The sequence below is a fragment of the Panulirus ornatus genome, chromosome 45 (genome assembly GCF_036320965.1).
Source record: "Panulirus ornatus isolate Po-2019 chromosome 45, ASM3632096v1, whole genome shotgun sequence".
In the NCBI taxonomy this organism is placed as follows: Eukaryota; Metazoa; Arthropoda; class Malacostraca; order Decapoda; family Palinuridae; genus Panulirus; species Panulirus ornatus.
Window position 1 is genome coordinate 11,186,124 of NC_092268.1, and position 14,530 is coordinate 11,200,653.

The 14,530-nt window shown below is 51.9% G+C and overlaps 1 protein-coding gene across 1 annotated transcript in view; it reads right to left on the reverse strand.

The window, feature by feature from the left end:
• Positions 1-606: 606 nt before the first annotated feature.
• LOC139762959 (dynein intermediate chain 2, ciliary-like) overlaps positions 607-14,530 on the reverse strand; it is a 31,745-nt gene continuing 17,821 nt past the window's right edge. Inside the window, exons 6-11 of the mRNA XM_071688284.1 lie at positions 11,758-11,840; positions 10,937-11,097; positions 10,591-10,771; positions 7,110-7,338; positions 3,257-3,490; positions 607-819 (exon numbers count right to left, since the gene is read on the reverse strand). Of these exons, the coding sequence (XP_071544385.1) occupies positions 684-819; positions 3,257-3,490; positions 7,110-7,338; positions 10,591-10,771; positions 10,937-11,097; positions 11,758-11,840 (1,024 nt within the window). The 3' untranslated portion in view covers positions 607-683. The remainder of the gene's footprint in view (positions 820-3,256; positions 3,491-7,109; positions 7,339-10,590; positions 10,772-10,936; positions 11,098-11,757; positions 11,841-14,530) is intronic.

The window sequence follows — 14,530 nt, forward strand, 5'->3', positions numbered from 1 at the left end:
ATAGATATAGATATAGATATAGTTATAGATATAGATATAGATATAGATATAGATAAAGTTATAGATATAGATATAGTTATAGATATAGATATAGATATAGGAGAATTGCTTGATATTACAGCGTCATTTGAGGCTTCGGGAATCAAACAAGAGAGAGAGAGAGAGAGAGAGAGAGAGAGAGAGAGAGAGAGAGAGAGAGGTGTTTATCCAGAGGTTCAGAGAGAGAGAGAGGTGTTTATCCAGAGGTTCAGAGAGAGAGAGAGAGAGAGAGAGAGAGAGAGAGAGAGAGAGAGAGAGGTGTTTATCGAGAGGTTCAGAGAGAGAGAGAGAGAGAGAGAGAGAGAGAGAGAGAGAGAGAGAGAGAGAGAGAGAGAGAGGTGTTTATCCAGAGGTTCAGAGAAAGAGAGAGAGAGAGAGAGAGAGAGAGAGAGAGAGAGAGAGAGAGAGAGAGAGAGAGGTGTTTATCCAGAGGTTCAGAGAGAGAGAGAGAGAGAGAGAGAGAGAGAGAGAGAGAGAGAGAGAGAGAGAGAGAGAGAGAGAGAGGTGTTTATCCAGAGGTTCAGAGAGAGAGAGAGAGAGAGAGAGAGAGAGAGAGAGAGAGAGAGAGAGAGAGAGAGAGAGGTGTTTATCCAGAGGTTCAGAGAGAGAGAGAGACGAATTCGTCCAGAGGTTCACACTTCTCCTTAGACTCTCGCTGTCTCAATGACCCGTTCCATTTTGGCCAGTTCGATCTCCTTCAGTTTCTGTTCATCGGCGCCCTTTGCGTCTTTGTGAGGGCGTCTCAGATTAGGGGATAACTTGAAGGTCACCAGGTAGCCTCTGTCGAAGAAGGAATGTTGGGTTAAAACAACGAGTTCGAGTCCTCACACTTACGGTTAAGGTTCATCTGCCGTTCTGGGATTTTGATCTCCTACCTAAAGCTTACGACCTGGTCTAAAACTTAAGCTCTATCTGAAGCTTACCAGCTGGTCTATGGATTATCCTGTGCTCATTATCCTCAAGCTTATCTGCTGAGTGGATAAGCTTATCTGCTATCATGACAGACATTTTTCACCTGAAGCTTACCCAATAAGCCAAAGCTTATCACCTCGTATATGAGGGGTCATCCCCACCCAAGCTTAGGATCAAGCTTATCACTTAGGTACATGAATACCCTCAGCGATAAGCTGGTAAGCTTAACTTGTTCATGCCAGTTTAAGTGCAAGCTTAATCTCATTCTGTGTCCTTAGAGTAATTCGTTACCTGGATACCTGCTTGAAATTACCAGTCCAGTTACCACACCACCCACCTGTCCCATCCCACTCCACCACACCACCCACCTGTCCCATCCCACTCCACCACACTACCCACCTGTCCACCCCACACCACCACACCTACCCACCTGTCCCACCCACACCACCACACCACCCACCTGTCCCATCCCACACCACCACACTACCCACCTGTCCCATCCCCCACACACCACACCACCCACCTGTCCCACCCACACCACCACACTACCCACCTGTCCCACCCACACCACCACACCACCCACCTGTCCCACCCACACCACCACACCACCCACCTGTCCCACCCCACACCACCACACTACCCACCTGTCCCATCCCACTCCACCACACCACCCACCTGTCCCACCCCACACCACCACACTACCCACCTGTCCCACCCCACACCACCACACCACCCACCTGTCCCACCCACACACCACCACACCTACCCACCTGTCCCACCCCACACCACCACACTACCCACCTGTCCCACCCACACCACCACACCACCCACCTGTCCCATCCCACTCCACCACACCACCCACCTGTCCCACCCCACACCACCACACTACCCACCTGTCCCACTCCACACCACCACACCACCCACCTGTCCCACCCACACCACCCACCTGTCCCACCCACACCACCACACCACCCACCTGTCCCACCCCACACCACCACACCACCCACCTGTCCCACCCCACACCACCACACTACCCACCTGTCCCACCCCACACCACCACCTACCACCTGTCCCCACCCACACACCACACCACCCACCTGTCCCACCCACACCACCACAACCACCCACCTGTCCCATCCCACTCCACCACACACCCACCTGTCCCATCCCACACCACCACACCACCCACCTGTCCCACCCACACCACCCCACCTGTCCCACCCACACCACCACACCTACCCACCTGTCCCACCCACACCACCACACTACCCACCTGTCCCACCCCACACCACCACACACCCCACCTGTCCCACCCCACACCACCACACCACCCACCTGTCCCACCCCACACCACCACACAACCCACCTGTCCCACCCCACACCACCACACCACCCCACCTGTCCCATCCCCACACCACACACCACCCACCTGTCCATCCCACTCCACCACACCACCCACCTGTCCCACCCCACACCACCCACCTGTCCCACCCACACCACCACACTACCCACCTGTCCCACCCACACCTACCACACACTACCCTCCTGTCCCACCCCACACCACCACACTCACCCACCTGTCCCCACCCCACACCACCACACCACCACCTGTCCCACCCCACACCACCCACCTGTCCCCACCCCCACACCACCACACTACCCACCTGTCCCACCCCACACCACCACACTACCCACCTGTCCCACCCCACACCACCACACTACCCACCTGTCCCATCCCCCACACACCACACTACCCACCTGTCCCACCCCACACCACCACACCACCCACCTGTCCCATCCCACACCACCACACCACCCACCTGTCCCATCCCACTCCACCACACCACCCACCTGTCCCACCCACACCACCCACCTGTCCCACCCACACCACCACACTACCCACCTGTCCCACCCACACCACCACACTACCCACCTGTCCCACCCCACACCACCACACCACCCACCTGTCCCACCCCACACCACCACACCACCCACCTGTCCCACCCCACACCACCACACCACCCACCTGCCCCACCCCACACCACCACACTACCCACCTGTCCCACCCCACACCACCACACCACCCACCTGTCCCACCCCACACCACACCACCCACCTGTCCCACCCCACACCACCACACCACCCACCTGTCCCACCCACACCACCCACCTGTCCCATCCCACACCACCACACCACACCACCTGTCCCATCCCACACCACCACACCACACCACCTGTCCCACCCCACACCAGCAAGACTGGGTGGAAGGGACACAGCACCCACCTGTCCCACCCACAGCACCCACCTGTCCCCTCCCACCAGCAGGACGGGGTGGAAGGGGTTAAGGGCGACGCACGCCACACTCGACCTTCTCCTCTGCAGTAAGTTCTGTACACACAAAGGTCGACATTTGTGAAGAAATAAGTCGTAGACGTGAACACGTCCATCTTCCGTCACCCCTACGATTACACAGCTGCTGTAATGGCACCAGGTCAACCCCGCCACCGGGGCCCCTAGGTCCAGGGTCACCAGGGCACATCTGTGGGGGAAGGGCAAGGGTTAGTCGTCCCCCAGGGGGCGCCCCCAGGGCACATAATAATAGACACCCCAGGGCCCCATGGGGGTCAGGTCACCAAGACACAGTAGAAATGATGGTATGATATTCCCCCAGGGTCAGTATGACCCACCTCAGGTCAGAGCAGAGGTCATAATATCCCCCCAGGGTCAGTATGACCCACCTCAGGTCAGAGCAGAGGTCATAATATCCCCCCAGGGTCAGTATGACCCACCTCAGGTCAGAGCAGAGGTCATAATATCCCCCCAGGGTCAGTATGACCCACCCCTGATGTGGAGCCAGGTCACCTCCTCACCTCTGGCGCTGGAGCCAAGTCCCCAACTCACCCCTGGTGTGTAGGCAGGTCAACCCCCCTCCCTCACCCCTGGAGCCAGGTCAACCCCCTCACCTCTGGCGCTGGAGCCAGGTCAACTCCCCTCCCTCACCCCTGGAGCCAGGTCAACCCCCTCACCTCTGGTGCTGGAGCCAGGTCAACTCCCCTCCCCTCACCCCTGGAGCCAGGTCAACCCCCTCACCTCTGGTGCTGGAGCCAGGTCAACTCCCCTCCCTCACCCCTGGAGCCAGGTCAACCCCCTCACCTCTGGTGCTGGAGCCAGGTCAACTCCCCTCCCTCACCCCTGGAGCCAGGTCAACACTCCTCCTCACCCCTGGAGCCAGGTCAACCAGCTCCCCTCACCTCTGGTGCTGGAGCCAGGTCAACCCCCTCCCTCACCCCTAGAGCCAGGTCAACACCCTCCCTCACCCCTGGAGCCAGGTCAGCCCCCTCACCTCTGGTGCTGGAGCCAGGTCAACCCCCCCTCCCTCAACCCTGGAGCCAGGTCAACACACCCTCCCTCACCCTTGGAGCCAGGTCAACACACCCTCCCTCACCCCTGGAGCCAGGTCAGCCCCCTCACCTCTGGTGCTGGAGCCAGGTCCACCCCCCTCCCTCACCCCTGCAGCCAGGTCAACCCCCTCACCTCTGGTGCTGGAGCCAGGTCAACCCCCCTTCCTCACCCCTGGAGCCAGGTCAACCCCCTCACCTCTGGTGCTGGAGCCAGGTCAACCCCCTCCCTCACCCCTGGAGCCAGGTCAACACCCTCACCTCTGGTGCTGGAGCCAGGTCAACCCCCCTCCCTCACCCCTGGAGCCAGGTCAACACCCTCACCTCTGGTGTTGGAGCCAGGTCAACCCCCCTCCCTCACCCCTGGAGCCAGGTCAACCCCCTCACCCCTGGAGCCAGGTCAACACCCTCACCTCTGGTGCTGGAGCCAGGTCAACCCCCCTCCCTCACCCCTGGAGCCAGGTCAACACCCTCACCTCTGGTGTTGGAGCCAGGTCAACCCCCCTCCCTCACCCCTGGAGCCAGGTCAACCCCCTCACCCCTGGAGCCAGGTCAAACCCCCCTCACCTCTGGTGCTGGAGCCAGGTCAACCCCCTCCCTCACCCCTGGAGCCAGGTCAACCCCCTCCCTCACCCCTGGAGCCAGGTCAACCCCCTCCCTCACCCCTGGAGCCAGGTCAAACCCCCCCCTCACCTCTGGTGCTGGAGCCAGGTCAACCCCCTCATCCCTGGAGCCAGGTCAAACCCCCCTCACCTCTGGTGCTGGAGCCAGGTCAACTCCCCTCCCTCACCCCTGGAGCCAGGTCAACCCCCTCACCCCTGGAGCCAGGTCAACACACCCTCCCTCACCCCTGGAGCCAGGACAGCCCCCTCACCTCTGGTGCTGGAGCCAGGTCAACCCCCCTCCCCCTGGAGCCAGGTCAACACACCCTCCCTCACCCCTGGAGCCAGGTCAACCCCCTCACCTCTGGTGCTGGAGCCAGGTCAACTCCCCTCCCTCACCCCTGGAGCCAGGTCAACCCCCTCACCTCTGGTGCTGGAGCCAGGTCAACCCCCTCCCTCACCCCTGGAGCCAGGTCAACCCCCTCCCTCACCCCTGGAGCCAGGTCAACTCCCCTCCCTCACCCCTGGAGCCAGGTCAGCCCCCTCACCTCTGGTGCTGGAGCCAGGTCAACCCCCCTCCCCCTGGAGCCAGGTCAACACACCCTCCCTCACCCCTGGAGCCAGGTCAACCCCCTCACCTCTGGTGCTGGAGCCAGGTCAACTCCCCTCCCTCACCCCTGGAGCCAGGTCAACCCCCTCACCTCTGGTGCTGGAGCCAGGTCAACCCCCTCCCTCACCCCTGGAGCCAGGTCAACCCCCCTCCCTCACCCCTGGAGCCAGGTCAACACACCCTCCCTCACCCCTGGAGCCAGATCAACCCCCTCACCCCTGGAGCCAGGTCAACACCCCCTCCCTCACCCCTGGAGCCAGGTCAGCCCCCTCACCTCTGGTGTTGGAGCCAGATCTTCATCATCCAGTCGACGGAACAGGTAGCGAAGATTCTGTTGTGATGACCATTCCAGACCCCCCCCTCACCCCTGGAGCCAGGTCAACCCCCTCCCTCACCCCTGGAGCCAGGTCAACCCCCTCACCCCTGGAGCCAGGTCAACACACCCTCCCTCACCCCTGGAGCCAGGTCAGCCCCCTCACCTCTGGTGCTGGAGCCAGGTCAACCCCCCTCCCCCTGGAGCCAGGTCAACACACCCTCCCTCACCCCTAGAGCCAGGTCAACCCCCTCACCTCTGGTGCTGGAGCCAGGTCAACTCCCCTCCCTCACCCCTGGAGCCAGGTCAGCCCCCTCACCTCTGGTGCTGGAGCCAGGTCAACCCCCTCACCCCTGGAGCAAGGTCAACCCCCTCCCTCACCCCTGGAGCCAGGTCAGCCCCCTCACCTCTGGTGTTGGAGCCAGATCTTCATCATCCAGTCGACAGAACAGGTAGCGAAGATTCTGTTGTGATGACCATTCCAGACCCCCCCTTCCCTCACCCCTGGAGCCAGGTCAACCCCCTCCCTCACCCCTGGAGCCAGATCAACCCCCTCACCCCTGGAGCCAGGTCAACACCCTCCCTCACCCCTGGAGCCAGGTCAGCCCCCCTCATCTCTGGTGCTGGAGCCAGGTCAACCCCCCTCCCTCACCCCTGGAGCCAGGTCAACCCCCCTCCCTCACCCCTGGAGCCAGGTCAACCCCCCTCCCTCACCCCTGGAGCCAGATCAACCCCCTCACCCCTGGAGCCAGGTCAACACACCCTCCCTCACCCCTGGAGCCAGGTCAGCCCCCCTCACCTCTGGTGTTGGAGCCAGATCTTCATTTATCCAGTCGACGGAACAGGTAGCGAAGATTCTGTTGTGATGACCATTCCAGACCCCCCTTCACCCCTGGAGCCAGGTCAACACACCCTCCCTCACCCTGGAGCCAGGTCAACCCCCTCCCTCACCCCTGGAGCCAGGTCAACTCCCCTCCCTCACCCTGGAGCCAGGTCAGCCCCTCACCTCTGGTGTTGGAGCCAGGTCAACCCCCTCCTCCCCTGGAGCCAGGTCAACCCCCTCCCTCACCCTGGAGCCAGGTCAGCCCCCTCACCTTGGTGTTGGAGCAGATCTTCATCATCCAGTCGACGGAACAGGTAGCGAAGATTGTTGTGATGACCATTCCAGACCCCCCTTCACCCTGGAGCCAGGTCAATACCCCTCCCTCACCCTGGAGCCAGGTCAGCCCCCTCACCTCTGGTGTTGGAGCCAGATCTTCATCATCCAGTCGACGGAACAGGTAGCGAAGATTCTGTTGTGATGACCATTCCAGACCACATCCCTGACGGAGGCGCTGTGGGCGGCGTAACGGACCACGCCCTGGCTGGTGGAGGATAAGGTCATCTCCAGCACCACGCCCGTGTCCACGCCCACCAGCACCACGCCCCTGTCGTCGGGTTTGAGGGCCATGCACGTGGCGGTGCCTGGGGGGGAGGGGGGGGGGGAAGGTCTTCGTTATGAATGAGATAGACTTCGTTATGAAGACCACACTGTCTATCAGTCTATCTGTCTATCAGTCTATCTTAGTAATGTAATAACTAACTTAACATGTCTATCAACAGAGAGGCCCCCTTCAACGTTACACACACACACACACACACACACACACACACATATATATATATATATATATATATATATATATATATATATATATATATATATATATATATATATATATATATCTTGTCTCCCCTGATGGTGTGATTATTACACGAAAGTGCACTTGGGAAATAATCGTGTTTCATTTTCCACGTGGACTCATAGGAATAGATATATATATATATATATATATATATATATATATATATATATATATATATATATATATATATATATATATCCCTGGGGATAGGGGATTAAGAATACTTCCCACGTATTCCCTGCGTGTCGTAGAAGGCGACTAAAAGGGGAGGGAGCGGGGGGCTGGAAATCCTCCCCTCTCGTTTTTTTTTTTTTTTTCAATTTTCCAAAAGAAGGAACAGAGAATTGGGCCAGGTGAGGGTATTCCCTCAAAGGCCCAGTCCTGTGTTCTTAACGCTACCTTGCTAATGCGGGAAATGGCGAATAGTTTGAAAGAAAGAAGAAAATATATATATATATATATATATATATATATATATATATATATATATATATACATATATATATATATATATATATATATATATATATATTGGAAAGAATTACAATTTTGCGCGTGATCAAGTATATTCCTATGAGTCCACGGGGAAAATGAAATACGAAAAGTTCCCAAGTGCACTTTCGTGTCATAATCACATCATCAGGGGAGACACAAGAGAGAAATATAACAGTCACTTGATATACAACGAAGTGACGAAACTAGGACGCCATTTGGTAAACATGTGATTGTCCAAGACAGACAATGAGCGTTCATAAACTTATTATGTGGACAAGAAGGGGAATTGTTTACAAATGTTATCAATAATAAAGTTATCTAATTGTACAGATCATCACTAATATTAAGATTATAATTCTTTGTGTATTTGATAATAGAAGATTCAATGATATTTCTCTTGGTAATAGAGTTAGAGTTAATAACTGAGATGACGTTACTCCAGTCAATACAATGATCATAGTTTTTAACATGATTAAACAAGGCATTTGATTCTTGTCCCGTTCTTATACTATATTTATGTTGCTTAAGTCTAACAGAAAGATCCTCACCAGTCTGCCCAACATAAAACTTATCACAACTTCTACATGGCACTTTATAGATGCATCCAGGAGAATTTTCTGGTAAATTCGATATTCTTTATAGTATTATCGTTGTTAAAGACAACATTTACATTAAAGGATTTAAGCAACATGGGAAGTAAAGTGAAATTATTATTAAAAGGGAGAACTAAAAGATTCTTGGTGTCAATGGGAGGTTTGGACTCAACTCTATAAAATGATTTTTTTGCTAACTTAAGGGATTTATCAATGAAAGATCTAGGGTACTTTAACTTAGATGCAATAGAATATATCTTCTCAAACTCATCATCAATAAACTCTGGACTGCAAATACGTAATGCCTTAAGGAACATAGATTGAAATGATGATAACTGAACTCTGTCAGTGTGGAGGTCTACATGTACACAGTGTGGTGGTCTTCATGTACACAGTGTGGTGGTCTTCATGTACACAGTGTGGTGGTCTTCATGTACACAGTGTAGTGGTCTTAATGTACACTGTGTGATGGTCTTCATTTACACAGTGTGGTGGTCTTCATGTACACAGTGTAGTGGTCTTAATGTACACTGTGTGATGGTCTTCATTTACACAGTGTGGTGGTCTTCATGTACACAGTGTGGTGGTCTTCATTTACACAGTGTGGTGGTCTTCATGTACACAGTGTGGTGGTCTTCATGTACACAGTGTGGTGGTCTTCATGTACACAGTGTAGTGGTCTTAATGTACACTGTGTGATGGTCTTCATTTACACAGTGTGGTGGTCTTCATGTACGCAGTGTGGTGGTCTTCATGTACACAGTGTGGAGGTCTTCATGTTCACAGTGTGGTGGTCTTCATGTACACAGTGTGGTGGTCTTCACGTTCACGGTGTGGTGGTCTTCACGTACACAGTGTGGTGGTCTTCAGGTACACAGTGTGGTGGTCTTCACGTACACAGTGTGGTGGTCTTAATGTACACAGTGTGGTGGTCTTCATGTACATAGTGTGGTGGTCTTCATGTACACAGTGTGGTGGTCTTCACGTTCACGGTGTGGTGGTCTTCACGTACATAGTGTGGTGGTCTTCACGTACACAGTGTAGTGGTCTTCATGTACACAGTGTGGTGGTCTTCATGTACACAATGTGGAGGTCTACATGTACACAGTGTGGTGGTCTTCATGTACACAGTGTGGTGGTCTTCACGTACACAGTGTGGTGGTCTTCACGTACACAGTGTGGTGGTCTTCATGTACACAGAGTGGTGGTCTCAATGTACACAGTGGGGTGGTCTTCATGTACACAGTGTGGTGGTCTTCATGTACACAGTGTGGTGGTCTTCACGTACACAGTGTGGTGGTCTTCACGTACACAGTGTGGTGGTCTTCATGTACACAGTGTGGTGGTCTTCACGTACACAGTGTGGTGGTCTTCATATACACAGTGTGGTGGTCTTCATGTACACAGTGTGGTGGTCTTCACGTACACAGTGTGGTGGTCTTCACGTACACAGTGTGGTGGTCTGCACGTACACAGTGTGGTGGTCTTCAGGTACACAGTGTGGTGGTCTTCATATACACAGTGTGGTGGTCTTCATGTACACAGTGCGGTGGTCTTCATGTACACAGTGTGGTGGTCTTCACGTACACAGTGTGGTGGTCTTCATGTACACAGTGTGGTGGTCTACACGTACACAGTGTGGTGGTCTTCACGTACACAGTGTGGTGGTCTTCATGTACACAGTGTGGTGGTCTTCACGTATACAGTGTGGTGGTCTTCATGTACACAGTGTGGTGGTCTTCATGTACACAGTGTGGAGGTCTTCATGTTCACAGTGTGGTGGTCTTCACGTACACAGTGTGGTGGTCTTCATGTACACAGTGTGGTGGTCTTCACGTATACAGTGTGGTGGTCTTCATGTACACAGTGTGGTGGTCTTCACGTCCACAGTATGGTGGTCTTCACGTGGTCCGCAGGTGGTCCTTGCACAGGTGTGGACTCACCTTCTAGAGGTGGTTCGGCGGTGGTCTTTGCAGTCCTGGACTGCTTGTGTCCGGCCTGGAATTCCAGGATGTCCCTGGCTTCCAGTGTTGATGACCTGACCATCCACTCAGAGACCCGACCATCCTCAGCCACGGAGTAGAAGCTGAGGTTCTGACCTGGCTCTGTGGGCACCCACCTGACCTGTGGGGAGACACTACGTCATCAGGTGACCTGGCTCTGTGGGCACCCACCTGACCTGTGGGGAGACACACTACGTCATCAGGTGACCTGGCTCTGTGGGCACCCCACCTTGACCTGTGGGAGACACACTACGTCATCAGGTGACCTGGCTCTGTGGGCACTCACCTGACCTGTGGGGAGACACACTACGTCATCAGGTGACCTGGCTACGTCATCAGGTGACCTGGCTCTGTGGGCACCCACCTGACCTGTGGGGAGACAAACTACGTCATCAGGTGACCTGGCTACGTCATCAGGTGACCTGGCTCTGTGGGCACCCACCTGACCTGTGGGGAGACACACTACGTCATCAAGTGACCTGGCTACGTCATCAGGTGACCTGGCTCTGTGGGCACCCCACCTTGACCTGTGGGAGACACAGTACGTCATCAGGTGACCTGGCTCTGTGGGCACCCACCTTGACCTGTGGGGAGACAAACTACGTCATCAGGTGACCTGGCTACGTCATCAGGTGACCTGGCTCTGTGAGCACCACACCTGACCTGTGGGAGACACTACGTCATCAGGTGACCTGGCTCTGTGGGCACCCCACCTGACCTGTGGGAGACACTACGTCATCAGGTGACCTGGCTCTGTGGGCACCCCACCTTGACCTGTGGGAGACACACTACGTCATCAGGTGACCTGGCTCTGTGGGCACCCCACCTTGACCTGTGGGAGACACAGTACGTCATCAGGTGACCTGGCTCTGTGGGCACCCCACCTTGACCTGTGGGAGACACACTACGTCATCAGGTGACCTGGCTCTGTGGGCACCCACCTGACCTGTGGGAGACACAATACGTCATCAGGTGACCTGGCTACGTCATCAGGTGACCTGGCTCTGTGGGCACCCCACCTGACCTGTGGGAGACACACTACGTCATCAGGTGACCTGGCTCTGTGGGCACCCCACCTGACCTGTGGGAGACACTACGTCATCTGACCTGGCTCTGTGGGCACCCCACCTTGACCTGTGGGAGACACTACGTCATCAGGTGACCTGGCTCTGTGGGCACCCCACCTTGACCTGTGGGAGACACAATACGTCATCAGGTGACCTGGCTCTGTGAGCACCCCACCTTGACCTGTGGGAGACACAATACGTCATCAGGTGACCTGGCTCTGTGGGTCTAATTGATATACACGAAGCCTTGTCCGTAGGCCAGGGGAGGTGGGGGGGTGAGGGGGGAGGGGGAAAGGGGGGAGGGGGATGAGTGTCTTATCAATAGGTTGATCATCTTATCAGTAGGTTGATCCTCTTATCAGTAGGTTGATAGTCTTATCAGTAGGTTGATCATCTTATCAGTAGGTTGATAGTCTTATCAGTAGGTTGATCATCTTATCAGTAGGTTGATCGTCTTATCAGTAGGTTGATCCTCTTATCAGTAGGTTGATAGTCTTATCAGTAGGTTGATCATCTTATCAGTAGGTTGATAGTCTTATCAGTAGGTTGATCATCTTATCAGTAGGTTGATAGTCTTATCAGTAGGTTGATCATCTTATCAGTAGGTTGATAGTCTTATCAGTAGGTTGATCGTCTTATCAATAGGTTGATCATCTTATCAGTAGGTTGATCATCTTATCAATAGGTTGATCATCTTATCAGTAGGTTGATCATCTTATCAATAGGTTGATAGTCTTATCAGTAGGTTGATCGTCTTATCAGTAGGTTGATCATCTTATCAGTAGGTTGATCGTCTTATCAGTAGGTTGATCATCTTATCAATAGGTTGATCATCTTATCAGTAGGTTGATCATCTTATCAGTAGGTTGATAGTCTTATCAGTAGGTTGATCATCTTATCAGTAGGTTGATCATCTTATCAGTAGGTTGATAGTCTTATCAGTAGGTTGATCATCTTATCAATAGGTTGATAGTCTTATCAGTAGGTTGATCATCTTATCAGTAGGTTGATCATCTTATCAGTAGGTTGATAGTCTTATCAGTAGGTTGATCATCTTATCAGTAGGTTGATCATCTTATCAGTAGGTTGATAGTCTTATCAGTAGGTTGATCATCTTATCAGTAGGTTGATCATCTTATCAGTAGGTTGATAGTCTTATCAGTAGGTTGATCACCTTATCAGTAGGTTGATCATCTTATCAGTAGGTTGATAGTCTTATCAGTAGGTTGATCATCTTATCAGTAGGTTGATCATCTTATCAGTAGGTTGATCATCTTATCAGTAGGTTGATCATCTTATCAATAGGTTGATCATCTTATCAGTAGGTTGATCATCTTATCAGTAGGTTGATAGTCTTATCAGTAGGTTGATCATCTTATCAGTAGGTTGATCATCTTATCAGTAGGTTGATAGTCTTATCAGTAGGTTGATCATCTTATCAATAGGTTGATAGTCTTATCAGTAGGTTGATCATCTTATCAGTAGGTTGATAGTCTTATCAGTAGGTTGATCATCTTATCAGTAGGTTGATCATCTTATCAGTAGGTTGATAGTCTTATCAGTAGGTTGATCATCTTATCAGTAGGTTGATCATCTTATCAGTAGGTTGATAGTCTTATCAGTAGGTTGATCATCTTATCAGTAGGTTGATCATCTTATCAGTAGGTTGATAGTCTTATCAGTAGGTTGATCATCTTATCAATAGGTTGATAGTCTTATCAGTAGGTTGATCATCTTATCAGTAGGTTGATCATCTTATCAGTAGGTTGATAGTCTTATCAGTAGGTTGATCATCTTATCAGTAGGTTGATAGTCTTATCAGTAGGTTGATCGTCTTATCAATAGGTTGATCATCTTATCAGTAGGTTGATCATCTTATCAATAGGTTGATCATCTTATCAGTAGGTTGATCATCTTATCAATAGGTTGATAGTCTTATCAGTAGGTTGATCGTCTTATCAGTAGGTTGATCATCTTATCAGTAGGTTGATCGTCTTATCAGTAGGTTGATCATCTTATCAGTAGGTTGATCGTCTTATCAGTAGGTTGATCATCTTATCAGTAGGTTGATCATCTTATCAGTAGGTTGATCATCTTATCAGTAGGTTGATCGTCTTATCAGTAGGTTGATCATCTTATCAATAGGTTGATCATCTTATCAGTAGGTTGATCATCCTATCAGTAGGTTGATCATCTTATCAGTAGGTTGATCATCTTATCAATAGGTTGATCGTCTTATCAGTAGGTTGATCATCTTATCAGTAGGTTGATCGTCTTATCAGTAGGTTGATCATCTTATCAGTAGGTTGTTCATCTTATCAGTAGGTTGATCATCTTATCAATAGGTTGATCGTCTTATCAGTAGGTTGATCATCTTATCAGTAGGTTGATCGTCTTATCAGTAGGTTGATCATCTTATCAGTAGGTTGATCATCTTATCAATAGGTTGATCATCTTATCAGTAGGTTGATCATCTTATCAGTAGGTTGATCATCTTATCAGTAGGTTGATCATCTTATCAGTAGGTTGATCGTCTTATCAGTAGGTTGATCATCTTATCAGTAGGTTGATCATCTTATCAGTAGGTTGATCATCTTATCAGTAGGTTGATCCTCTTATCAGTAGGTTGATCATCTTAGTAGGTTGATCATCTTATCAGTAGGTTGATCGTCTTATCAGTAGGTTGATCATCTTATCAGTAGGTTGATAGTCTTATCAGTAGGTTGATCGTCTTATCAGTAGGTTGATAGTCTTATCAGTAGGTTGATCATCTTATCAGTAGGTTGATCGTCTTATCAGTAGGTTGATCATCT